Source organism: Falco cherrug, chromosome 15 (genome assembly GCF_023634085.1).
Source record: "Falco cherrug isolate bFalChe1 chromosome 15, bFalChe1.pri, whole genome shotgun sequence".
Classification (NCBI taxonomy): Eukaryota; Metazoa; Chordata; class Aves; order Falconiformes; family Falconidae; genus Falco; species Falco cherrug.
The window spans coordinates 12,525,058-12,552,150 of NC_073711.1; the positions used below are offsets into that span (position 1 = coordinate 12,525,058).

Consider the following 27,093-nt stretch of genomic DNA (forward strand, 5'->3'; position numbering starts at 1 on the left):
TGACCCCAGATCACCCGGTACTTGCCACAGAAGGGACTGCGTTCTGCCCTGGCTCTCAGAGGAAAGCTTCTTCTACTCGTTTCTCTACTTGCTGACTGCCCTGTGTTATCCTCAGACTGACAAAATGTCAAGCTGCCAGGCAAGCTGCAGAGCTGGGGCAAGAGGGAAAGCAGAGTGCAGGACTCAGACCAGCTGCTGGAAACTGTTGTAATTGCAACAGCTAAACTTGGCCGCAGATGAGCAGTTAACATTATTTACTGGTGTATAAACATTCCCGAGCCAGTGCAGAGAGAAGTCATTGAAATCCCCACATCTCTAGACAGAAATGCCTAAGGGTATTAACAATAAAAGGCAACTGTGCCTCCCTCTCTCACTCTCGTAAATCCTAGCAGGGAGGCCAGTGGGTGATGATGTGCCCTCAGCTGTGCTTCAGAGCTGCGGTATGGAAAGGCTCAGCAGGGTTACTGCTGGCCAGGTGCCTCCATGGGGTTTCGGTTGTGAGCATCGTCTTCTGCATGTGTAGGCCTTGCTCGGAATCCTGGCGTGTCCTCTGGAGATCCCCAAGCCCGGGTATTTCCTAGATACTGAGCAACCCTGGGAGGAATCACTGTGTGAAATATAGTTTGCATCCCAATGGCAGGTTTTTTTGCCTCTATGACCTTCCTGGCTCCTTTTCCTCTACTCTGAACTGCTGTGGCATGGGTTGACAAGGAGCTAGTGTGCCTCCATCCAGAGGCAGACACATTTCTACAGTGAAAAGAAGCAGCTGCTCCTGTTCCTGCAGCTGCATTTCCCCAAAGTTTGTGTCAGCAGTTGCACAGTATTTATGATATGGATGTACTGCCTGGGAGTTATTCTGGGAGTGACTCGCCAAACTACTAGCTCATGGTCCTCTAACTGGACATACGACATCAGATATACAGACGGCATAGCTTGTCAAATCCATGTGGAAAAGTATTGAAACACCTGGTGCTCAATTTGCTGAGGTTTTTCTCTTTTTTATCAAATGCTGCAATTCTCTTCCTCTCCCCACCCTTTCCCCTATACTTTTTCTCTTTTCGCATATTGATCCCTGGGAAGAATGTAAGCCCTGAGCTGGGGAGAGTGCCAGAAGACCAGAACCATAAAAGCACAGGAAACAGCATCTTTCCCATCCCCAGGGTGACAGCAAGAACCAGTCTGATATCCAGGATCAGATCACCTACCAGTTTGGTGATCTCTTCCCACTAATTTTGAAGAGGTACTGTCCACAGTGGAAGGGATGTGGAGACTCCTTCAGGCCTGGCCTGACGTAGCAGCAGAGGGTGAAAGTTCTCACTCCTGTCAAACGCTCTTGTCACCCTCTGGGACAGTTTGCACCAGCTCTTGCTATGGCCTGGGCTGTCCTCCCATACCCTTCATTCTCCTTGTAAAACATTCACGTCACATTTGTTCAGGCTCCAAACACATTTTTTTAATCTGTCAGCACTGCAAGTTCACTCCAGCACCTAAAAACCAAACTGTGGCCTGTCTGCTGCATCCATAGTAGTGGGAAGCCAGAGCCCAGCTGTAGTGGTTACTGATGTCGTGTGAGCCAGATGCAGCATCTGCTGCTGTGCCCGGTCTGCCTGGTGAGCCTGGAAAAGGCAAAACCTCACTATGTTGATCAAATGCCCTGGTAGAGTAAACAAATATTTCTACTGTGCACGACGTGCCCCAGCTTGGAGGAAAGGGTTGAGACTTATACAGCATTTTTCATCTTCCAAGTTTTCCAAAGGGACCCTGTAACCAGCTTCTCCTTAGATGTCCTTCACCACTGTCATCCCAGGTGTGTCAGCATACTTGGCCTCACAGATGCTGCTGTAGGAGGCTTACAGCCTGACCAGTCTCTGCCTTCTGCCAGAGCCTCCAGCTCTGGGCACGGGGAGGAGATCCATGGGGAACCTCATCATGAGAACCGGCATTGCTCTCAGAGGATGCACTGGCTAGGTAACAGCACAAGCCCTGGTTCATTACCAGGAGGAGAGTGAGCATCAAGGACAGTGGCTCTAACTGTGCTCTGCCCTCAGACAGATGACGTGGAGCAGTGACAGGAGGAGGGGAAAGGAAATTCACCTCCATGCCGCCCTTCAAAGCTGTCTGCTGCATGGCCCTGGCAGTGGGTGCCTGCAAATATCCTGGCAGCTCCTTGTCCTGGCATCCCCAGCTCTGCCAGCAGTGTTCTCAAGCCTGAGATGTTTCTGCAGAGCCCTGTGGGATCTGTCTCTGCCGGGGGTCCTCCAGCCCCGCCATGGGTCACCTTGCTCCTCCACCCTTGAAAGATATCTGTCTGAGGAGGATTTTGCAAATGCCACGAGCCTGAGTTTTCTCAGAAACAAGCTCCTAAACACCTTGGGTTAATATTTTTCTCCACTTATATCTGTTTTCCCTCAGTACAGCACTCCTGGCATAGCTCAGAAGAAGAGCAGACTCTGTGGACAGAGACACTCGTTGACCTTGGCATTGCCTGACCAGCCCCTTGCAGAAGGAAGAGGAGGGCAGAGCATTGCCTCCTGCCTTCACCTGCTGCTCCAGCCTGCAGTCATAACCACCACCCCCCAGCGCCAGAGCAGGCAGCACAGATTTCATGGCTGACACTGCAAAGGAGCTTTGCTTTGACTCATACAAGACTCTCTGGCTATGGGGCAGCTCCCTCTGAAGGCACTGTCAGTCTTGCGAGGTTTGAGATCCTGGGCCAGGGCTGGAATTGTCTCCTCTTCTCCCAGGGCTAAATCCTGCTGTGAGGACTGCACGATCAAACCCTCATTTACTGTGGCAGCATGGCCCCTGGGTGCTGTGCTCACGAGGACTCTGCAAATAATAGGTTTGATTAGTTTGCCAGTTAAACTGAAATACCAGAAGGGACACAAAGCATCTTGAATAAAACATTTCATCTCCTGTTTAAGTTTGGAGAATCCCATGACAGTAGATCTCAAACCAAATGTCTCTTCAAAGTGGAAAACAGGGGCTTTTTTGTCCCAAAACACTGGTGCAGGGCATTTTGTCCTTCTCAGCATTTGGTGTTTTTTCCTGGTCAAAATCATTCATCGTGAATTTGAAATGGGTTTCTCCCAGGCTGAGCCTGTGCTCTTGATAAATATGGTGTTTGCTTAAAAAGCAGTGCTCTCCCCTTGCTCTCCCATGCCGTCAACACACTTCATTCTTATCCTTGCTCCCAGTAAAAGACTCAGTACCAGTCACAACAAGAAACCACTGTAGATGAAGGGGAAGAACAGGGAGGACAGCCGCTTGGATGCTCCTGGTACATACAACTGCCTGAAAGGTGCCACCAAAACAGCATCGTAAATGGATGTTGTGATTTCCTAACACTGCTCAGACCATCTCCAGTTCTCCAAGCATCAGTCCTCCCCAGATATCTCAGTTCTCAGGTAGCAGAAGAGATGGTCAAAAGAAATCAGTCCCATGAATTTTCCCACATACCACTTCACATCCTGCGTCTTGAGGGGGAGCTGAGAGCACATATATGAACCCCTGGATTTTCTGTGATCTGATGGTTCATGACCAGAATCCTTGACAGCTACGTCCTCCCTGTGGCTGCTCTTGCACCTTTCCCAAGTTCAGCTTCATCTGGATCCCTGAACAGCTTCTGGGGCAATCCAGTAGTTTGCTTTGAAGCTTAATGTGCTCTTTCCCCCTTCACTGCTGCTTTGATATTCATTATTTACTCTTTTGGCATGTGCCTCCTGTAAAGTGCCACCCCAGAACTGGTTTCTTTGCATGCAGTAGAGGAAACATAATCTGCAGACGCCTGGTTACAGGGAAATGCCATCTTGTAGCTGCGATGCCTGGAGCCGGCTCCTACGGCTTTGAAGCTGCTCAGATCTCATGCTTGAGGGCTTAAGGTGATCATTGCAAGAATCAGCAAGGGAGAGCCTGCGTAGGAAGAGCCTTGAAAAATCATCCAAGTGTGCTGCTGTTATTTACTGCGTGGACTCCTGTAGCACTCCTAGTGCCCCTTGAGAGCAGTCCTGGCTATTAGGCACCGAACGTGCTAGGGAACAGGTATCTCCCTGTCCTGCCGAGCTGAGCAAAGGAGACAGTGGTTACCAGCGTGCTCTAGATGGAGAGCAGAGAGGTGATTTGCCCACGTTCGTGTGGGGAAGGCTGTGACAGGGCCAGGAGGGAGGAAGGCAGTGGTCCTCGGCCCCACTGCAGTACCAGGGATGGTCCCACTCCAGTTCAGAGGGGTGGCACCAAATCCCCATTTGTCATCAGTGTTACCAGACCCTCTGGGAGATGCAGGCCCAGGCCCCTCTGGGGACCGGCTCCTGCCACTCACGGCTGTAACCAGGTGATGAACGACAATTATTAGTACCTCGTGTAGCTCTTACAAAGTTGCTTCCGAGCAAATCTCACCCAGATCTCACCCAGAAGCAGCCCCTTATTCCTGTTTACAAGTCGGATGCCAGCCGGGAAAAGAAACGCCCAGGTGCAGCTCGGCAAACCGTGAGAGCAGGGAGCAACGGGATGACAACCCGCAGCCCCCCGCGATCCCTGGCAGACCCCACGCACCCTCCCCGCTTTTTTCGGCGGGACAGAGCCCCAACAGGTGGGAAAGGGCTCTCCCGGCTGCCTCTCCCTGGCAGCTCTGCCCAGCGGGGACTGACGCCTTGCATATTTTAACAATAATTACCCACTGTTTTTTTTTTTTTTTTAAGGAAAAAAAAAAAAATCCCAAGTGTTGTGCATTGTAAGAAAAGCTACTATTAAGAGAAACGAAGCGCCTCGTTACGCAAAGGGGGAGCGAGAGCGCCTTGCACCAGCTGACGGTGCTCGCTCCCCGCAGCAGGCAGATGCGCGGGCTTGACTCTGCCGTGCGCCCCCCCGCGCTGGCGCTCAGCCCTGGGGGGGTGCGGGGGGAGCCAGCCCCTGCGCGGGGCGGTAGGACCCTGCGCCGAGCCCCTCCCCGCCGCCGAGTCGGAGAAGAGATGCCCAACTTTCCGCTTCCTCCCCGGCGGCGCGGAGCGGGGCGCGGGGCGCGGAGCGCGGAGCCGGGCGGGCGGCGGCGGGGCTGGAGCGCGGTGCAGCGGGCAGCGGGGGGGCCCCGCCGCCGCCCCCGCCCCGGCCCCGAGCTGAGCCCCGCCGGGGCGGGCGCACCGCCGCCGCTGCCCCCCGGCCCGGGGCCGGCCCTCGCCTCGCCGCGATGCCCGGGACGGTGCTGCTGCTCTGCCTGGCCCTCGGGCCGGTCCTGCGCGCCAGGTGAGACCCCCCGCCGGCCGGGACGCCCCCTCCCCGCCTCAGTTTACCGGTCGGGGCAATGGGAGGGGAGGGGGCTGGAGTCGCAGCATCGGTCCCCGCTCCCCCCCACGGCCCCCACCCCCGGCTTCAGCGGGGGTTGGGGCGCCTCTGTGCCCCCAGCGGTCCCTTTCAGCCGGCCCCGAGGCAGGATCAGGTCTGGTCGCGGCCGCACCTGGCATCTGCAGGTCCCTTGCACCCGGGTCCCCGCTTCGCACGCCAGGAATCAGAGCACATCCAATTTTCCCCCCTGCCATCACATCGCTGACTAAATCCTGCCGGGGGCTGAGCCCCCTTCTGGGGGTGCCCAGAGCAGGATCAGAGCTCGTCACCTCCTGGGGGCTCCATCCATCACCAGGGTATTTCCACACGGAGTGGGGCTGCTTGGGATGGAGCTTGCATCCCCTTCCCGACACTCCATCTCCTGGCCCCCCGAAAGCCCCTGCAGGGCTGGCAGCCTGGCAGGCGAAGGGCAGCGCAGGCTCCTGCCTTGCTCTACAGGTTGGCCCCTGGTCCCAGCCCGATGGCAGCCTGATGCCAGCAGAGCGCTGGGTGAGAAGGCGAGCAGAGGCGTGGGGGGCTGGCAGATCACTGTTCTCTCCCGGGGCTAGTGGTTTTTAGTGCTTTTCTGTAGACATTGATGAAAGGCCCCCCACACGGGGTTTTCAAGTTTCTTTTTTTTTTCTTTTTTTTTTTCTTGGTTTTTTTCTTGTTTTTTTTCCTTTTTTTTCTTTTTTTTTTTTTTTTTTTACAATTCCTAGCCCTGCCGGTGAGTTTAATAGCTAGATTGGGACAGAACATGTTGTCAGCAGATTGTTGCCCCCAGGGCTCGGGGGAAGAGGGATTTTACTGGCTGAAGCTAATTGGCAGAATAAGCCACCTTAAAGCCGATCAAATCCCATTACAAATGCAGTCAGGGACAGGGAGCATGAATCCTACTACTAATGGTCTGCTCTGCCAAGGCTTCCCGACATCGGGTGTGGGCAGAAAGTCCATCCCTGACACAGTCCTCCAGGTCTTGGGCTTCCCAGGGTCGAGGCAGTGAGAGCTGCCCCGTGGCTGGTGCCCTGACACCCGGCCTCTCACCAGCGTGGACGAGAGGGGGGTCCGTGGGGATCCAGGTTCCTGTGCCCTACTGTCCCTGCAGCGCACTGCCACCAGCACTGCATTTTGAGAGGGTGAGTCGTAAGCTGCTAGATCACATGGAGAAAGCAGTTAAGTCATGTTTTCGCATGCCCTTGAGCAGGAAGATTCACCCAGTAGCTGGCCCGGCTTCCCTTCTGCCCACTCCCTCATGTCTGCCGCTTCCCTGAGCCCCACTTTGCCAGGAGCAGTGTCTATGCATGCTGGGGGGATGATGGAGCAGGAGAGGAAGCCTGTCGGAGAAAGGGAGCAAGTTGTATCAGGTTCATACTCTGCAGTCGCTGCGTTTTTCCTGGCTGCAGCTTGCTGGGGGGGCGGGAGGCGGGGGGGTGAATCTTGCCTGCCCCACACTTGATGGTGGGTGCTGGATGCTGGAGTGAGGAGCCCAGTTCAGGTGCTTCGCGTGTGTGTGAGCTCTTCTCCCAGCACAAGCTGCAAGACCCATCCCCTGGCGCTGGAGGCTTTGTGCCAGGTGACTCAGCACTCCCCTGATGGTCCCCCCACCACAGAGCCTAATTCAGCAGCGTTTCCCGGGGCACTGCCTCAATCGGGACCAAGGCACCCAACTCTGAGCCCTGAAGGCAGGACCCCTGCACAGCACCACATCACCAGAAAGCTGGGCTTGGCAAATTGTTGAAGCTGTGCAGACTTGACCATTGGGGCTTCATGGAGCATGCTGTGAGAGGTACAAAGACATGTGAAACAGGTAGGGTACAGTTCAGTGAGCTCCCTGTCCTTAAATCCTCTGCATGCTTCTAATTCCGAGAAATGTGCCTGAATGTCCTTGTGCCTACAGCCCTTGGAGGTGTTGGGATGGGTGGCTAGCAGGACACATTAGCACGTGGTAATTTGGATTGACCACAGCGCTTTTCAACCAAGGGAAATGTTCTTGCATTTTGTTGCTGTCTGGTCCTCCAGAGTAGGGGAGGCTTTGAGCTATGTTTGCAGAGGGGCTGGACAACCACAGCCCTGGTATCTGCACTTGCTCCAGGATGTTCCTGCTTCAGGGCTAGGGATAGCTGAGAGGGTGTGTGTCACCTCCCCGGTGGGTGCAGGTCTCAGTACAAAATTCTACTGGTCTCAGACTTCATTACAGACTAGTTTGCAAATAGTAGCAGGCCTGCGTCATGGTCAAGCACCATTGGCTGTCCTACCAGGCAAGGAGCAGAAGTGTCTTTGAAGGCTCTTGGCACATGTTCTTTCCCTCCTCCTGCTAAGGGAAACCTTGTCAGACAGCTTGGGCACTGGGGGAGGGAGCCAGCCACCAGCTCTTCAGGTGGCATTTACTGATGACCAGTGTGCTTGGAAACCTCAGCAAAACAGGTGTCTGCTTGAGTAAAACAGAATTAGGGAGCCAAGGCAGAGTACTGTCCTGTGTAATGCCAAGGATTGCCCAAGGAGGGTTGTCCAACCCCATTCATACATGTGAACGCATCTGAAAGGACACCTCCCTGCTGTGCAGCCCTCCTGCTTTGGGCACCAGCGGGAGCTGCCATGGCCCCGACCACAACTGTCAGACCAGGCGTTTCCTCGCACTGTCCCCAGCTCTGCCCTGCTGTCGTCCCCCCTGCCCACACTCCCTGCCCACACTCGTGGCTGCATCCCAACCCCATGGCCGAGTGCTGGAGCGCTGTGAGGTGGATGTTTTGATATTTCAACAGGCAGAGGTGACAAAATGTGGCTCTGCCTTTCCTCCTGGCTGCACAGAGACATATGAGAACTGGCTGTCCCCTCTTACCGAGCAAGTCACTTTGCACCAGGAGACACAGCCACCAGGCCAGCAAGTGTTTGCAGCACGTTGAGGATCACTGCAGATTTGCAGTGTGACATTTCCATTAGCAGCTGTGGGGGCACATGCACGTGTCACCTTAATTCCTCTCCTCTGCAATAGCTCATGGACTCTTCCCTTCTTGAAGTGGGCCCACTGGGAAGCGAGACCGGTGAGGAGGCAGGGGCTTGCATACGGTGGCATGAGAGTTACACTCCTGACCAGCAAGGGTGTGTGCACAGACACCCTGCAAAACTGTATTTTCTCCACCAAAAACTGGCTTGCCTATGCTAAGATGGCTTAGTATGGTTTAGTAGTCCAGGATTAGCTGCATTAAAAAAATGCATATTTTTGGTAGTGTCACTGCATCTGTAATAGGGATGTGACTCCCTGGAAATGCCATCCCAAGCCTGAGGGTGTTAACCAGCAACACTAAAGGGGGGGAAGCCAGAAGGCTGAGGTCAGAGTAACCAGCCTGGTTTTGTTCAGCCCTGGAGGAATGTTTCAGACTCTACTGTGGCCTTATGGCTTGCAGGAACTGGATTTTAGCAGGGCAGTGGGACACGCAGAGTTCAGTGCAGGCAGGGCTGACTCAAGTCGGGTCAAGGGAACACCGAGATAAGGTTTCAGTACAGCTGTTGCAACCCTGCTAGAGGCAGCCTGCACCACCCAAAACACTGGCAGCAAGGGAAAGCAGTTAGGATTGCTTTCCTGTGCCCTCAGTTGGGCTGCGGGCAGAGACAGGTGTCCTTTGTGCCCCACAGGAGAGGGGCCGGCCTCGGATTTCGGCTCTCGGCACCTTTTGGGTGGGCACAGTGGTGGTCCCCTGTGCCTCCTGCAGCTGCTGGATGCTGTGGAGCTGTCTGCTCAGCTGCGTTTCGAAGGCACAACAGGCAGGCGAGCCCTTTCTGCCGCTGCTCAGATAGGGAAGCACATCCTGACAGTGTTGCTTTAGACTCCTGAAGCATCGTTAGGAAGTGCAGCGCAATCAGACAGGAAACAAGCTGATGTACCAATACCTAATGTGCGATGGCAGGCAGCCAGCTGCACGCAGCCCAGCCCTTGTCGGGGGACACATCCTGGTGCCTCAAATCTGGGGAGATGCAAAGAGTTTTAAAGTGATTGTGAAAGCAAGTTTTATCTGGGGTTTTAAAAGAGGAGCATCTGATAAATTGACTGCAACATGTCAATTTAATGCTTTTTTCCTCGTTAAGCACCTTTGCCAGGCTCTGCCTCCCTAAGCACTGAAGGGAGATGTGTATCGGAGGTGCCTGATTGCACCTTGGAGCTGCGAGGCTCCAGCTGGGAAGTGTCAACACAGTGGCAGCTCCTGCTGCGAGACCCTTTCTGGCGCTGGAGCAGGTGACACGCTGACATGGCAGGCATCAAGGGGGGGTGTGCAGGGTGTGGGATCGCTCGGCATCCTCTCCCACATATGGCTGTGTCATTCCAGGGACAATCTTGTGAATGAGCTGCCCAGAGCAGCGGCAGGTGGTTAGAATCTCCCGGGTGACCATGTGAACCTAATTTAATTAGAGGGTTTAGGAAAACTCCTTTAGAAAAAGGGAGGGGTGCAAAAGGCTTAGGGAGGGCAGATTTAAAAGGCAGTGGGAGAAGCTGTTGCTAAGTGGATCGTGTCCAAAGGTGCATACAAGTTTTCCCTGCCTGGCTTGGAACTGGAAGATCGGGAGGACGGAGCATCTTTAAATGGGAGCTTGTGCTAAAGGCTGAGGAGGAAGGGCTGGTGAGTACAGGGAATGAGTTGTGGCAGTCTTTGCCTGAAGGCAGAGGAGTTTGCACAAGGCTTTAATTTCCGAGGATCCGTGTAAGGCAGATGGTTGGATTCCTGGCAAGCCAGATGTGCATGCTGCCTGCTTGGTAATTTTAGGACCTCTTTTTTCTGAAGTGCTTTTATTGTAAATGCCTCACTCCCCAAAAATGTTGATTTGGTCACTGTCTTCTTCCTCAGAGGAAGCCTGCTTCAGGTGCAAGTGGTGGGCAGAGCAGCCGAGGTATCTGAGGTTGACAGGCAACTCCAGGAGCAGGAATGGGGGTACAGGAGTGGGATGGGCAAGAAAGCTGCAGGGGGAGGACAGGACTGGCTCCCACTCTTCTGGGATGAGCAGTGTGTCTCCAAAGGGAGCTGGGGAGGATATGGAGCGCCCCATGACAAGCTAGTCCTGACTACTGGTGGCAAGGCCCCTGCACATCTGGGGACACTGAAGTGAGCAAAGGCACCAGCTGACTTGTGTCTTCTTAGTAGCATGGCTGAGAGGAGATCCCTGAGCTCCTTATGTTCTGCCTTTTAGCAGTGCTGCATCCTCCTCCTTTAGTGTCTCTGAAACCCAGCTGTGCCCCTACTTGCACAGAGCACCAGAGAGCTGCCACAGTGATGTCTCTCTCTCTCTGCTCCAGGTGTGAGAGCACAGAAGAATATGATTATGATTACCTCAGCATCAATAAAACCTGGGTCCTTACCCCCAAGGCACAGGAGACTGATGCCACGCAGATCCTCAACTCACTGCTGAAGAACTATGATAACAAGCTGAGGCCAGACATTGGCAGTAAGTGTCCCTTGAAGCTCCCTGTGGCCACAGGTAATGCCTGGCCTGGCTGTGTTGTGTGTGTTCCATGCTTCTGTGGCTGCTGTAGTTGGGATTTTTAGTGAGACTGAGCCTTGCTGATCCCAGGTGCTCCCCTGGTCCTCAGCCCTTTACAAATAATCCTAGCCCAAGCTTACCCGTCCCTATTTTATTTTCTTTACAGTCAAGCCCACGTTTATCGATGTGGATATCTACGTGAACAGCATTGGGCCAGTGTCTGTCATCCAAATGGTGAGTGGTGTCGCGCAGGGTTGCGGTATCACCTCAGCTGAGCTCACGGGAGGTAGCTGGCCCAGCACTGCTGGGAGGTTGTGTCATGCTGGCTAGACACGATGTGAAGGTTGTGTTGTCATGAGAAGAGGTGGATTTGTTTCTCTTCCCTTGGGAAGAGGTGCTCTGACCTGCGCTAGAAAGGCTTGACAGCCATACCTGGTCAGGAGCAAGGTCCTCAGGTGCCCTTGGTGAGCTCAGCAACCTACCATGCTTGCAAGCTCAAGTGGAAGGGTACTGCTGCTCTTTGGTCTCACTGGCAATGTGTGGACAGACACCTCTGCCTGGTGGCTTTGCCCTCTCCTGCCTGGGAAGCGTGCAGGTGCCAGGATGCTTGGAGCAAACTGCACCACCCTGGTTGAACCAGTGTGGTGGTGGCTGGGAGGGGGAGCAGCACGCTTCCCAGGAGGACTGAAATAGGTACCTAGAGGTGGTTTCCATGGCTGTGGTCTGATGGTGTGAAACTTAGGTGCCTAGCCCTGGACTGTGGTGCTGGGGAGGGGCAGCCAGCGTGTCTCGGGTCCGACAGCTCTTCTTCAGTGTGTAGCACCTTAGATTGATGCCACCGTGACTGTGATGGTTTCTGCTCATCGGGTCCCCCACTGTACCAGGAGCTGTGGAAAAACTCAACAGAGATGCTCTTTGGTCTGAAGACCCTACAGGACATGCACTGGAGAGCAGCTGTTGATTATATATTTTTCATGGGAAACTTCCATTACTGTTTTCCATGTGAAGTCATTTTTTCCCCTTTTCTAGTAAGAAACAAACCTGACTGCCATCAGGTTTTGAATCATTTCTTTGGTCCACTGGGCAGTGGGGTAGAGGGGACAAAGGAGAGGTACAGCCAGGACAACTTGGCTTTTTTTGCCTATCTCTATGCAAAACAGAGCAGGAAAAAACCCAGCCCCCTTAAACAAAAACAAAAAAATAAAGTTCTTGGGACAGGCACATTATTTTTAGTTTCCCAGGTAGAAAATTTCCACTGAACAAACCCCTCTGGGGATGGAGGAATGTCATTGTAGTTGTAGCACCACTTCCACTCCAAAAAAACCCCAACAAAACCACCATTTTGAAGCATCTCTTCTGCCTGGCCACCACCAAGCATGTGCCGCCAAGCAGTGCCTGCTCGTGAGCTACCAGATGGGCAGCTGGCTGGGTGCTGGCGTGCACGGTGAGGGCACCATCAGGAGGCCCATCGGGGACATCCTCAAGGCCAAAAAATTTCCTTTCATTCTTTCTGTGGGCCTGGTCTCCAGGAGGACCACAGACAAAGCCATGTGGATGTCATCCCTGGCTTCCAGCAGATACTGCAAGCTGTGTGGGTGTGTGGACATGAAGCCACACAAAAGCAGCAGTGTGGGGGAAGGGTGCAGGGGCTGGATGTACTCACTTCCCCAGCTACTGCTGTTCCTGGATGTAGAGCATAAGAGTTGTGTTATAGGTGGTTGTCCCATCTGCTTTGCAGTGCCCAAGGATACGCCAAGAAAACCACACTGCGTGTCCTAATTTCCTTCTCTTTTCCTCTCATCCATGTACTTTACTCCTTTCCACCCTACTGGAAGCTCTGCTCTCCTCCCTGTCACAGGAGCACTGCATTGCCATGCAGGTGGTAGCCGTAGAGAGTGGCTTATAAAATCCAGTCTTGCATCCAGAGTTCATCTCGTCTCCTAAACAGAGATACCAGGCACTGCTGCTAGTCTGGTTTCCTAAGAAACACAGCTTATGCCATGGTGATGGGTGTGTGAGAAAGTAAGTACGTCCATCCCAGTCTTTCAGTATTTTATATCCACTGGGCTAATACCAGCCATGTATGGCTGCCGGTATAGCAGCTTCAGGCGTGTTCAGCATCTCCAGTATTTTTGTGAAAACAGGATGCAAGTCAGCGACAACAGCCATCCCCACTGAGGGGGAAAACTGTTGTGTGGACTCAACCCTTACTAGAATCATATGGGAGGGTGCTGCTGAAGACAGCCCTGACCGTTCCTAGAGCAGCTCAACCCATGTGTTTAGCTCTTTCTGAGGGTCAGCAGAAGTTTTTATGCTTCATATAGGGGGGCTCCACAACTGCACAGGATCTCAGGGGGTCCCAGCCCACTTAATGCAAGCCAGGAGTGAGAAGGCAAGACTGGCACTTGGAATCGCCTACATCTGCAGGGCTCTGCTGGGGAAGCTGCTGCCACAGGGCTGATCTACCCGCCTGCAGCCTTGCCACCTGAGAAGGTATTGTTGTTTGTGGGAATGGCATGGCGAGGAGCTGCTCAGGTAGGGAAGGAAACCACTTGTTGTAGAGACAGTTGAGGGATTTTGTGGCATCAGTCACAACTGGGTGCACTGTCTCTCTAAAGTGCCCAGATGCTACAAGTCCAGGGATCCCTGCTGAGTCCTGACCAGCGATCTGAAGACACCTCCGTATGACTCCCCAGGTAGACTCTCTATGGACATCTCTTCTTCCCCCATCCCCTTGGGGATCTTCCTAAGCTTGACTCTGTGATGACCTTGAACTTCAAAACCTTTCTCCCCAAGATCCTGGGCTGATTAAAGGTACTGAGGACAGCTAGATCCAGGTCTCGTAGCATTGGATGGCAGCTTTCTGCCATCTGTACTCTGAATACTTCCCCCTGCTCACAAGGGAGGCTCCATCGTGCTACAGCGTCTCCTGAAGCAAGAGAAAAGGGCTGTGACAAAGCTGCCAGTGTCACCTCTAGACCTGGCTGCTTCACCCACTTGCTTTGTGTTTGTTTGCTTTTCCATGCTGATACAATGAATTAAGGCATTCTGTGGGTCATGCCAGCCACTGACAGGCTGGCATCAAATGTATGATATAGATTGTCTTTGCTGGGGACATGTCATTCCCACTTTGTCCTCTTTTATCTAGCTTCTCCCAACCTGAGAAGCTCTGCCTTGTCCCAGCTATCAGGCCCATCCCTCCTGCCTGATCTTTCCCTTTCCCTTATCTAACCTGAGAAAATGCACATTTCAGAGGGAAGGGAACCAGAATATGACTCCGAGCTAGATCTCTTGAGCCTGTGGTGGGACTTCTGTCTGCCACAGCTACAGAGGCTCATGTAGGCTGGAAGGCCCACTGAAGGGGAAATGTCCCATCTCTTTAGGTGCATTGTAGTGACAGCATTTTACATAAATATTTCTCTTTCACATAGCCATGCTATGTAGAAGATAAAAAAAACCCTAGTTCCGCTTTTAAGAAATACAGCAGCATTACTGTGGCTATCAGCTTGGACCAGCACGGTCTGTGCATCTGAAGCTGAAGGCTATAGGATGGCCTGACATGCCGGTGGAATAGACAGCTCCAGCTTAAGCAATGTAGTTTGGTCTCTTAGGGTCTTCTGCACACCCCACAAAGGGTTAACCACTCACCACTGCCTTCAGCCTGGTGATGCTCTGTCAGGGCTTGGAAGCTGGCCCTGCGTAGCCGCTGCTCAACCTCCAAATGATAAATCATGTCAGGATACAAAACTGATTTCAGTCCTTAAAAATGAATAGGTGATTTGAAAATGTCCTGTGCTGGGTGTGAATTCTGCATCCCCCTCATCAATCACTTGTCATAAATAACATTAACATTCAGGAGCCAGCAGAAGGCAGGCAAGTTTGGAGGGGGAAGAAATGTTAAGTGATTTCCTGGTATCTTTTGTAGACCAGAAGGGCAGTCTTGTTTCCCATTTAGGTAGTTGAGCAAATTCTACATTCTCTCCTCCCTGGGGAAAAGACCCTTTGTGCTCTTCCAGCCAAGTGTGGCAGTAACTAGAAATAAAGCTAGGAGATGGTTAAATGGTAGGAAGTGGCATGGGGCTTGGTTTAAAGGGGATGGGCTGAGAGGGAAAAGTGTGCAGGAAAGTGGGACCATCAGGTCCCAAAGCTGTTTGCTCCAGTTGCTGTATGGACTGGGATTTCCTCCCCATCTCCATGAAACTGTCATCTTTGGGTGGGATTGGGGCAATTGGTGCTTCTCAGGTGGTGGGAAGCTGCGTTCACATCATCAAGGAAAGGATGTTCTCAGCCATGAGCCCTTCCAGGGCTGCCTGCTGCCGCTGGGTGCCAGCCAGTAGCACCTCAAGCCAAATGAGTTATCACCTACAGCGCTGCAGCTTTCCAAGCTGTGTCGCAGATCTGGATGCCCAATTAGATTCCCATTAATGCAGACAGTGGTTAGGTGTCCTTGGCTTATCACTAAGCTGAGCCTGGTGCAAAGACCCACCTTGGTTCTCCGAGCATGTTTGCAGGAAGAGGTGCCAGGGAGGGCTATAGCACCAGGGACTGATGGAAGGAGACTTTGGGTTCAAATTTTTCACTGACTGGTTGTTTGCTGGAGGGATTTGCTCCTGGTTTTATTTTCTAATGGCTTTATTGCTATAGATTATAGCTTTAACTGGTGTCAAGGGCACCTAGAGTTCTGGATCACCTTCCTTTAGGGATGCTTAACTCTCAGGAAATGATGCTGTAGAATCGATGTGGTTGCCAGCTATTGGGGTTGAGTGTCTTTCAGTCCTGAAGATGTCCGTGAAGTGTCCATGAGAGCCAGCATGGGTGGGAGTGGAAAAAGTGCTTCTGTTCTGAGCTTGGGGATGGAGCAAGTCTTGCCCAGAGCTTCTCAGAGTCCTCCCATAGCTCAGAGCTGAATATCCTTTTCTTCCTTTCTTGTGCAAAACCAAGTGGGAGGCTTGAGGAGTTGAACACTGAGAACTTAACCCAAACACTTGGTAGCCTTCTGGCCAAAGTGAATGGAGACATGCCACGCATCCAAGGACCTGCCTTGGTTACCGGTCTCAGGTGTCTGGGATCAGAGGCAATGCAGTCGGGGCTAGTTTAGATGCTGGAGGCTCCACTCTTTGGTATGTGAGAGGAGATATATTTGTGTGCCAAATTCTGTAGCAAAACTTGATGACAGCTCTTCTGGGATTCTGCCTCAATCACCACCTCAATCTCGTTACTTAATGATAATAAAGATGGAAAGAGCAAAATTGGCCTCCTCCATTCACTGGGGACCAGATTCTGCTGCCTCTGAAGTGCCTGTGATTTCCAAAGGGGTAGGGCTAAGCTCTTGCTTCCATTATTACAGCAAATTATTTTCTTATCTCTCTGCCTGTGAGCAGAGGACTGGAACCTAAAGAGGGTGATATGTCCAAATACACATGTTGAATATTCCTTCCTTCCCTCTTTAGGAGGGAGATGCTGCACACTATTAAATTCATAATGCTGTGCCTGGCTGCATTAGTTACCATGCAACACACTAACGAAATTGAGGATGAAGAACATATTTTCCCACGTCTGCAGTACTGCAGAATAGATTTAATAGACTTGCATGTATGGTGCATTTGTGAAAACACTGTGAGAAAGGGGGACGGAGGGAGGGAGGGGGGAAATGTTTATTCGTTATTTGCTGATGAATAATTAATTTACAAATGTTGTCTTGTTAAATATAAATTAAATCCTCATTTGACACACTTTATAATTTAGAAGTATAAGCCCAGCATGAATGAAGAGAACTCCCCACTGACTGTGTTCATGTAAATCCTGAGGAGCCAGGGAGGGAGGTTTGGCTTTCAAAGCTAAAGCTGACAAGGGGTAGCGATGAGGAATGGGGCTGCTGTGACAAAGCCAGCTTGGGGACCTGGGGCACTTTGTCTTTGTTCCTGGGTGCTTGTCGTGCAGGGATGGCTTAGCAGGGCAGGGAGGCAGTGGATGTCCGCACAACCCTCTTGCAAAGATTGCTTCCTCCCCACTCAGAGCCGTGGGTGGCTGAGCTGCTGAATCGCAGCTCTTTGAGTAAAATCCCCATCAATGCCACATTATCAGTGGGCAGCAAGCTGGCAGCTGCTTGTGAACAGCTGAGCTATCCCAGCAGCAGGAGCAAAGATCCCCAAGAGTGGAGCTAGGCTCTACAAAAGCCCTATGGGACTAAGCCACCCTTATGGAGAGCCCTTAGGTGGTTTGAGGCATCTCCGCACAGAAGCGGAGCCGTATCCCAAGGAACGGCGGCGGTGCTTTGTTGGAAGGCAGTTAGCGTGGGAGCCACAGCGGGAAGCCTTGGGTTACAGCCCTGGTGTCCTGCTGCAAGGCTTGGGTTAATATGGTAGTTTCTTCTTAATAGATGGGGAAACCGAGACCAACAATAATTGTCTGGCTCTGAGGAACACTTAAGTCTTGATTATACTTAGCTTTGGCTGCTTTGGAATAAGTAGGAAGGAAATGAAATGAAAATGGCACACTTTTTAGAATGCTTGAATATGTTGCTCTGGAGCACAAGATAAGCCTATAGGTAAAAGAAATTTGTTAACTCCCCACCTTCTTTCCTGCTAATAATAGACTCCAGTGGTTGCACAGCACTTTTCAACTGAAAGGACTTGAAAATGCTTCACAAATCATCTGTCTTGGAGGCAATAACCCAGATGCACCCACTTCTAGGGTGGATTGCAGTGCCTGAAGCACACCACAATGCTCTGCCAAGGACTGTGTGCTGCTCTTGGCCTGCCCAGTGTGCCACCATAGTCAGGCATCAGCATCAATTAGTGAAGTTGCACAGGATACACACTCATGTAATGAGCTAGGTCGGGTTTTGGTCCCTGATAAAGATGTATATTGTAGAAATTTAAATTTTGAGAAATGAGTTTTGCTCACTAAGGGCCCCAGTGCTTTTCCTGGCCATTAGTTTCCATGCCTGAGTGATGGCTGGAGCTGCTGGTGCATTTATAATGTCTTCACAAATACTCATTTGCTTGGAGAGTGCTCACGTCTCGTGATTCCTTGATGTTCAGGAACGGTCACCTGAGCTCATTCCTGTGTGCCCGAGTGCTAGGAGAGGGACTGTTCCTCATGTAGCTGCATGCAGTGAGGTCAGTTTTTTGTCATTGTTTGTCATTGGCTTAAGAAAAATAAAAATCCAAAAGCCACTGAGGAATATTACCGATCACATGTAACTTGTGGGACAAATCACAAACCACAGCAGAAGGTCTAATGAAATAACATGAGTTACTCCCATCCTGAACAAATAGCCCGAGAGCTTCTGCAAGTTTCAGGATCCGCTCCCAAACTGGAAAAGAGCTGATTTATTCACTATGAATAATTCAACCAGCTCCTTTTATTATCCAGAACATATACTAATCCCCTCCAGATATTTTCTGTGTGACATCGATGTTGGTATTTTATTTATAGGCTGTTTATTGTGCAGAAGACACAAGGAGTCCATTATAAGGGAAGATGAACAAAAAGCTGGGGGTTTGCCTCTACATTTTGGAGCTAAACAAAATGTAAAAGTCTGGACAGCAGCCTCCTAGGGGAAAAGTGCTTTTCTTCAGAGGCATTTCTGGAGAGCAAAGCCCTAAAGTTAATTAACATCTGTGCTCAAAGTCCAGCGCTGAATGAGGAATGCGGCTGTACTCCGTCAGGTTTCTTAAACTGCAGCATCAGTCCTGGCACACAGGTGTCTCCATGCAGCCCACAGCCTGGGCGGCCTCCGGCCCTCCGGCAGCGTGGCATAAATCAACATTCATAATGCAGTAAGTGGCTCTTGTAAATTCCTTCAGGGATCTGATTTCTGGCCTTCTGCTGGCAGGAATGGCTCAATCCCACATTCAATTTGTGCCAGCCTTTGGAGAAAACTTACATTTCTTCAGCCAGGCTGAATGCAGAGGGTTTTTTTGCTCTGGACCCTTGCAGGCAGCCTGGGAAGGATGCTTACTAGGTGCTGCCCAGGTAGCCAGTGCGCTTACTGTGCCCAGCCTCAGCGTGTTGTAACTTGTAACTCCTCACCCTTACCCACAGAAAACCTTTCTAACATAGCTCGTGACTGCAGCAGCTGCGCCTGGTCTCTCTTTCCAGAGGTGTCTGTCAGCCACTGAGTTTTTGCTTCTTAATACACCATGACGACAGTTTTCCAGTGACCAGGAGACTCACCTTACTGGGGCCTGGACCAGGCTGGAGGGATGTCCCCTGCACTGACAACCCTGTCAGCTAGCAGCTTTCGGGTTCGTAGGAGCTTTCCCTTCTGGCAGGGCATTTACCGTGAGGCATAGGCATGGACATGGCTGCAGTCACTGGGCGGTGGGAGCGCACCCTTGCCCATCCCGCGGTGGTAGGGATGTGCCTGTGAGATGCGGGGTCAGGCTCAGAGCTGCTGTGTGCAGCTGCCTCTCGCAAAGAAAAGTCCAGATGCAAGTTGTCTCCATCACAAGCGCGTCAGCTAATGGAGTTGCTCGGTGGTTCCCCAATGGCCCCACTTCTCCGTACAGAGACGGTGTGTGTGGACAGGCCAGGAAGCATGTATTTGATTTGGGTACTGATCTGTGCTCTGAACCTCATTAAATTGATTCTTCCAAGTCAAAGGGAAAGCACTATTGTGTCAAATTTGAAAGATATAGGCTCTGAGCTGTACCAACACTTGTCACTTGATGGGCTGAATTATTTTTAAGGCTGAGCTGATTTATCTGAACTGAAGGATTTAGATCTCTCCACAGGAGAGGTCTGGGTATTTCAGGTACGTGACAGCCAAGTCAAAGAGCTGGTCAGAGGCCAGGGTTTCTGGTCTAGGGCAAAAAGCCAGCATCATAGGGGAGGGGACAAACAACCAAAATTCTTAAGCAGTTCTGAGGGAAAATGGGTTTAGGGGCAATCAAAACATTTATGTTTAGCATCAGCAGTTTGTTTTTCATTTGCTTTTCATACGGTGATAAATTCTGTCCTATAAGTAAAGCATGAAAAAGAGTATTTGAAAATAAAAGTAAAAATGAAGTGTATCAAATAGATAAGTGTAAAGCAAAATATTTTGTTAGCTTGCTAGAGAAAAAAAAAAGTTTCTGAACGAAATGATGAGGTTGAGGTAATTCATTTTAGGTTTTGACAGTTTAAATTTATTTTCAACAAAAGTTCATTTTCTCAGTAGAAATCATCCTCAGGTGAAGCAGTCCTGCCATCTCCCCTAAAAGGCTGACGTGAAATCTGCTTGCTATAAATGTTTTATGAAATGGACCATTCCTCGGAATTCAGTGGTTGTGGGTGACCAGCAGCAATATGCTTCAAGGACCTCTTCATGCCTCAATGTTAAAGGCTGAATATTCAGACTATTACATCCCATCTCTGTGCACAGGAAGGGTTTAATTGCCCATGATACAAATGGCAAGCAAGCAGCAGTGATACTGCCAGCCTGAGCCTCCCCGTGGCACCGGGGCTGGCTGGGCTGAGCCAGCGCTTTGCTTCTCTTCCCTGCAAGCCCTTGCATCTCCCCCGCGCCTTAAGCTGTGTCTTAAGCTTGGTGTCTTTTGCGCTGGTAGGAGGTAGGTGTTAGGGTCAGCAAGTGGGTGGGCAGGTAGATCATCACAGTGTCTGCCATGATGCCTCGCACGGGTCAGCAGCAGCCCACTCTGCTGTGGGTTTGCTGATGCTGCAGCCATTTCACACCAGTGCTGCTGAGACTGGCCCCAGTAATTCCCAATGCAACAGCTCCTCAAGGCCCCTGAAAAATCATACTGGCTGCATGGGGCACTACGGGTCGGGGAATAAGTCTGGCCAGGGATCTTTGGGCTTGGTGTGTGCTGGTAGCATGGAGTTGATGGTAGCTGAGGACCCTGGTATAAACCTTGGTTGTCCACCTTCATGTCCAGAGGGCTTTTCTGTGAGGATTTCTGTGGTTCTTGACAGACCTGCGGTTAGCTGGGAATGGCTCTAACATCTGATCAGCTTTGTTCAACAGGAGAACGCAGGTGGGAGTAATGGCTCACCTGCTGGCAGATGCACAGGGTATGTGTGAGCTAAAACACTTGGGAGTGTGAGTAGGGGAACACCTTGTCTCCATGTGGCTGGGCAACAGGGAAGGACAGAGCAGGGGCTTTGCAAATGTTGTAAGCCTTGTTTCTGACACTTCCCCCTGATCTGCTTCTCTTTCCCTCCAGCTTTTTCAGTGTACCTGTTACACCTGCCAGACCAGGCCTGTGTCCTTTGGTCTGTCATTCCTCCACAGACACCCACAGCCACCTTAGTAGTGTAGTGAGGACATGGAGAGGAAGCGGAGCAATGGGATAGAGAAGTGGGAAGGATTTGTGGGAGTTAAGTTGGTTGTTCCTACAGCCACAGGGAGGTAGGAGGGTGAAGTTAAGATGATAACTGGCTGATCTCTTAATTTGCTCCGTGAAAAGAAAAGCTGAAGGCAAAGAGAACCGTAATATTCAAGACAACCATTTCCTTTTGTGGTCTGGCAGTGGTAGACTGACAAACCTGTCCAGAGTTTGCAGCCTTAGCTTCTCACGTGACCCTGCACCCTGTGAGAAGGTGTGATGGACCCTGGTTTCCCCTGCCAGAACAAAAAGCCACAGTGGTGACATGGCTTGGAGCAGTGTGCCAGAGGGATTTGCAGATCTCAACAGGAGGCTTGGGGAGAGAAGGTCTCTGCAGAGCAGGTAGGGAATAGAAGGAGCTCTGGGAATGGGGATGTTGACACCCAGTTTGCACTGCAAGGGAGGAGTGAGCCATTGCATGGAGCCAAGCTCCCTTCCGCGGGATTGCTCACGGCTGGCTGGATGTGAGCTCTGCATGCAGCCTCCTGTGGAGCTGGCTGCAAGCTTCGGTCCAGTTCTGCAGCAGTGAGGCTGGGGGCTGCTTGGATGCTGGTGCTCTCTCACGGGATCAGCAAGAGGGGAGATGAAAATACTTCAGTGTTGCTGCTACCTCAGAAAGTCAAAGGCAGGTCCAAGTGCTGGGATTTGGTAAGGGGCAGCAGAGGATGGGCTGTCCAGCTCCCAGGAACCTTGGACTAAGCTCAAGAGCCAAAATTATTTGGTTTCTTTGCATGTATAATTCTGGGATATACAAGCTGTACCAATACGTCCCTTAGACCTCTGTGCAGAAAACCTCTTCATCTTTTTCGCTTATTCCCCAAAGATGTCCTAAAGCCATCTAAGGGGAGTTGGGTAAAGTAAGGTGGTTGAGTTTTAAAGGAGGCATCTGCAGTGGGCTGGGTCTCTACAAAACAGTTGGGAGCTGGTAAAAAAGACTGGGAATACCAGCCCCTGCTTTCTGAGGAGAGTCTTTTGCAGCCACCAGGTGCCATAGGAAGTGAGCAGCCCAGAGCAGCAGAGCTCTGCAGGTCCTGCTTGCCTGGTGGCTGGTGTCCTGGTTTCCAAATGACCGCCACACTTAGCCTGAAGTGTGGATGTATGCCTGGAAAGGAGAATCAGCTGGCTTGGTGTCCCTTCTGTAACTGCAGTCCAGCTTGCTTTGCCCTTCAAATATCCAACAGGGGAGACAGAAATTGTTCTTTCTTTGTAACCTGATTCTCCCAGCTGCTTTCCCTCATCCTGGTGCTCCTTTGAAATCTCATTAGGGCTGGGCCGTGACTTTGTGGTGGCTTGAAAAAAACTGTGAAAGGAAAAACAAAATGAAGCAGGGAGAAGGAGCTATATCAAGGAACTGGCAGGGCAGGACAAGAAAGCTGGCAAGCACAGCAAAGGGGCATGAGAGACAACATGAAACAGGTTTCCTTGAAAGAGTCAGTGGAGCAGAGTACACTGTCCCCACCTCCTTCTTCATCTGGAGCCAGGAGAGAACAGTGTCAGGAGTGACGATTTCTGCAGAGGGCACAAAACCTTTCCCTTCTGTGAAAGCAGAACTTTCTCAGATTTTTTGAATGTGCTTTTTTCCTTGAGGATGAGGATTAGAAAGGGATTTACACAGGCAAACAGTGGTTTTCCTCCTGGCCAGCATAAGCATTTCCATACAATGGGTGGCATCCCAGGGACTCAGGTGCACTGTGCTTTCTCAGACCCGTTTTGGTGGGAGGAGGACAGAGTAGCATCAGGGTTTGGGAGATGGACCTCTCAGGTGCTGTCCTGACTCACTGGTTTTGGAGAACTGAACCATACTGCCCAGCCAGGGCATTACCTCGTGATGCTTTGTGCTGTGTCGTGACTCATGTGGTGCAGCCTGTTAGCCCACCACAGCCTGTCATTGATCTCCCAGGCCCAGTACAGTTCCTACAGCCAGTGGTGTGCCTCACTTCTTCAGCACAGGTTCTGAGGTCTGCTGGCTTCTCCACCCTGTCAATGTGCTGCCCATGAAGGTGGTTTGACAGAGCTCAGTGCCTGTTGGAAGCAAGGGGTTCTCATGGAGGACAGCATATTTAGCAGAAGGCTGTAGTGATTTTCCTGTTCCTTGTACTCTGTCCCTAAGCTCTTGGGACTGGCCACCATAGGAGCCTGTTGGGACCGAGGGGCACTGCCTGACACTGTTTGCCCATTCTTATCCCTCTGGCTTTGTATGCTGTTGTGCCATGCCATGCAATTCCTGCACTGGAAGGAAGTTTCTGGCTCTGATGCACACAGAAAGCAGAGCTCCTAAGGCTCCCTCCCTCTGCCACCCTTTCCCTCCTGTCTTGACCTCAAAGCACAGCTTATGTAGCAATTTTTTCATCGCTAGGACTGCAATGGGAGGGACTTTGTTCCCTTTGCATGACAATTGCTATCCAGCTGAGATCACTAGACACCTTTCAGTCCATAGAGAGAGGCAGTCTGTGCCCTGGAGAGCCTTACTAGACAAAGCAAAGTCCCGTGAGAAGGTGGGGAGAGGTTGGAAAATTATGTGATGCTTGAATAGGGCCATTACAATTGAAGCTGTTTCTGTTTGAGGAGGGGTATGGGCAGGGTGTTGATACCTTTCTTGCTGAGGCAGAGAAGCAGAGTGGTGAGCTACAGGCCACAGAGAGTGTGGAGAGGGCATTGGAGAGGAGCAGGAGGAAAGAAGGCTAGAACAGGGAGGAAAGGGAAAAGAGGGAAAACCCAAGAAAGCCTGGAGAGATGAAAAAACAACAAAGGGAACTGAGCAGCAGATGTGGGTTTTCAGTCCCTGAGCAGACAGGGAAGGTGCTGAGACCTTTACAAAGGTCTGCAGACTACTGTGGACTACTCTACTTCTCCAAAACCCTCAGTCCTTCCAAACAGGGACTGAATGTAAATAAGAATCAGACCCTAAATTTCAGACACTGTCTTGATTTTACCAGCCCTTAGTCTATCTGGTGAGCCAGCAGCAGCAGTCGGCTGTACTGGTGTCTGGCAAAGCCGGTGGTGATGCCAGTGGTGGTCCCTTCTGTATGAGGTATGAGATTGGTGGCAGGGAGGCAGGCCCGGCTGGCAAGCCCTAAGCTTAGAAAGATGCTTGCTCTAATACTTCAAAACCACACAGCCACAGGCTTCTGACAGTTGAAGGCATTCGGGTCATTTGAATGTTTGGAGGACTTTCCTGCCTTCCTTTGCTTCACCTGAGGGCCATTTCCCTGCTGTCACAACGGGATACTGCTCTCGTTCCTGCCTCTTCATCCTAGGGAGGAGGCAGTGAGGCTGCAGCATCCAGCTCCCAAACTGAGCAGGAATCCAGCAGCCCAGGACAGGAGTTTTGTAAGGACAGAGAGATGAGGAACATGTCAGTGCTGGAGGAACTGATCATGTTCCCAGCCAATGACAGACTCACAGATGTCACCATCCCAGAAAGTCCTCCTCAGGAGTGTTAAGGACTGGACACCTTGGGGGGTCCATGGGACCTCCTGCCTTCCTTTGTCTATTACAGGGGAGCCGCAGCAACTGGTTTCCCTGTCCTGGGTAGTATTAGACTGCCCATCCCAGTGTTTAATTTTAAATGCAGTGGGTGGCATGGGAATGGGAAATGCAATTAAAGAAATTCCAGCTTCCCATCTGAATCTCACCAAGATGTTCTTGGTAAGACCAATCTTGGGAAGTTAACTGTATGCAGTGAGGTTTGTCTTCTAGCCCTTTTAAAGGAAATTTCTTTTTGTCTTGTCAAGAACCCCATGAGCTTAAAGGACAAATAAACCAAGAGCACCTGCCCAAAGTGCTAAGTATTCTCTTCCAGTTATCCTGTGTGATTCTGTCCTCACCTCTTCTCTTCCCCCACCTGCTTGCTTCTTCAGGCACAAAGTTGCTTCAAGCCCAACACTGGGGAGCATTTAAGCATTTAGCGGTAAGGTTTGACATGCAAATGAGACTTTGGACAAGTGTGGCTTTGCTCTGCAGCAGCCTAGACATTTTCTAGAGATCATGGTAACTGGCCTGCATCCTTGTTTGCATCAGAAGGTGCTTACACATGACTCTCCACCCAGGCCATGTCCTGTCCTGAGAGTGGTGAAAAAACAAACTAAAAGGAGATGGCTCCTTCCCTGTACTGCTTTGCATAACACTTCAGTGAAGTGTTCAGTATCTTCTTTAAATCTGCCCCATCTGCATATAGCATCCTGTGTCCATGCCACTGCCTAATAACCTCGCCAGGGACAGTGCAGACAGATGGTGCTTCTGTAAACCAGAGTTTGGCTGATGTCATGTCTCGACTCAAGGACTTTCCTTGATCCTTTGGGTAATGACTGTTAATCAGATGCTAAAACACACACTATGTCACACGCCCCTGGGGCTCACAGTGAGAGACTCCCTGTGCCAGGCTATGCTCCAATGAATAGAGGAACGGACACCATGGCACGAAGCCATCTTGGGGTTGCATGTGAGGAGATAACATCACTGAAGGACTGAAAGTGGTGGTATAAGGGAACAGCTCACAAGAAAGGGTTTGGGGGAGAGGCAGCTGTCTGGAGTGGTTGGCTGTCATGAGTATAAAAGCCTGCCTTTTAGATGTCGCTGTTTGCCCATGCATGGGAGCAGGCATGAGCAGAGGTCTGTGGGAACAGGCAGGCAGAGATCTCGGAAGCCAGTACTAGGTTTTGAAAGCCCTGTCCACTTCCCATCTGCAGAGATTCCAATGGGTGAGCAAGCCATGAGTGGGGAGTTTGAAATCGAGAGAGCAGCATGTACAGCATGTCTTGTTTGAAGGCTCCTGGCATGAGGACAGGACATGGTGATGGTTTTTAATAGCAAGTTTGTATTATAAAAAGAACACTGTCTCAACTGAGATTCCCTGGGCAGAGGCAAAAGACATTCAGACAAGGACAGCACTGCCAGTGTTGCTGCAGAAGTGAAACAGATGGGAAGTTCAGTGTGTCACCTTGAAAATACAGATCACCAGAGCTCTGCTCCTTTTGTCCTTGTGAGCTCCCATTGTCACTCCAGCATCATGTCCAGAAAGCTCTCTGGGGTCTGATTCGGAGAGAGGAGGACCTTGGGAGCATAAGGAAACTCCCATTCTCATTCTATTGCTCTTTGTGTTGGGGAGACAGAACTCACCCAGAGCAGGGACACAGAGGCATCCACAAGCAAGGTGTCTCACACTGCTGATGGGAGAACTGAGAGAAGCCTGACGCTGCCCAGCTGGTCGCTGAAGTGGTCAGTGTCAGGCATTAGCATGTGCTGTCTGCGCATGTCCCCTCTGCTTGCTGCCTTTGGAGAGTGCTTGCATGTGTCATGCTAGAAGCACGTTCCTGCCCGCTAGCTGTGGGGACAAGAAGGTGTGCATCAGATTTGAAGATTATTCTAAAATAAGGTTATTTTATTTAGTTTATTTATTTAGCCTGGAGAGTGTCTGCAGATTTTTGCTATTAAGCGCATTCCCTGGGACACAGAGCTGGCTGCTGGGAGCACCCCAGGGTTTGTAAGAGATGTTTTCAGGCTGGGAGGGATGCATAGAATGTTCTGGAGAAGAAAATGCTCACCTGTGCAGGGCTGTGGGGGTATGGAGCTGCTGAGTAAAGTTCTGTTGGAAGCAGGGATGCTTGGGCTGACTCCTGTTCTGCAGAACAGGGAGACTGGAGGAGAAGCTTCCCGGCTTGCCTCGAGCTGCATAGAGTGACCTACCAGCCCTTGAAAGAAATATACCCCATTTGTGGTACTTCTCCAATAATTCCTGAGATTTTCATGAATTGCAGTTCCCAAAGAGTTTGCCTGTAATACTTGCTCTCCTTAGCTCTGTGACTGACTGCACAGATCCATCAGATTCACGTCAGCCCACCTGAAATGCTGGCCATGCTTCCCAGGAAAGCAGCCTGCTCTATGTACTGCAGCGAGGGATTTGCTTGGAGGTGCAGAGGGAAGTGGGCTCTGTAAGAACAGATACCAGAACAATAAAAGCTAGAATGAGACTGGC

The 27,093-nt window shown here is 51.2% G+C and overlaps 1 protein-coding gene across 1 annotated transcript in view; it reads left to right on the plus strand.

The window, feature by feature from the left end:
- Positions 1 to 4,861: 4,861 nt before the first annotated feature.
- LOC102059356 (gamma-aminobutyric acid type A receptor subunit epsilon) overlaps positions 4,862 to 27,093 on the plus strand; it is a 36,801-nt gene continuing 14,569 nt past the window's right edge. Inside the window, exons 1-3 of the mRNA XM_005439982.4 lie at positions 4,862 to 5,238; positions 10,601 to 10,749; positions 10,952 to 11,019. Of these exons, the coding sequence (XP_005440039.3) occupies positions 5,183 to 5,238; positions 10,601 to 10,749; positions 10,952 to 11,019 (273 nt within the window). The 5' untranslated portion in view covers positions 4,862 to 5,182. The remainder of the gene's footprint in view (positions 5,239 to 10,600; positions 10,750 to 10,951; positions 11,020 to 27,093) is intronic.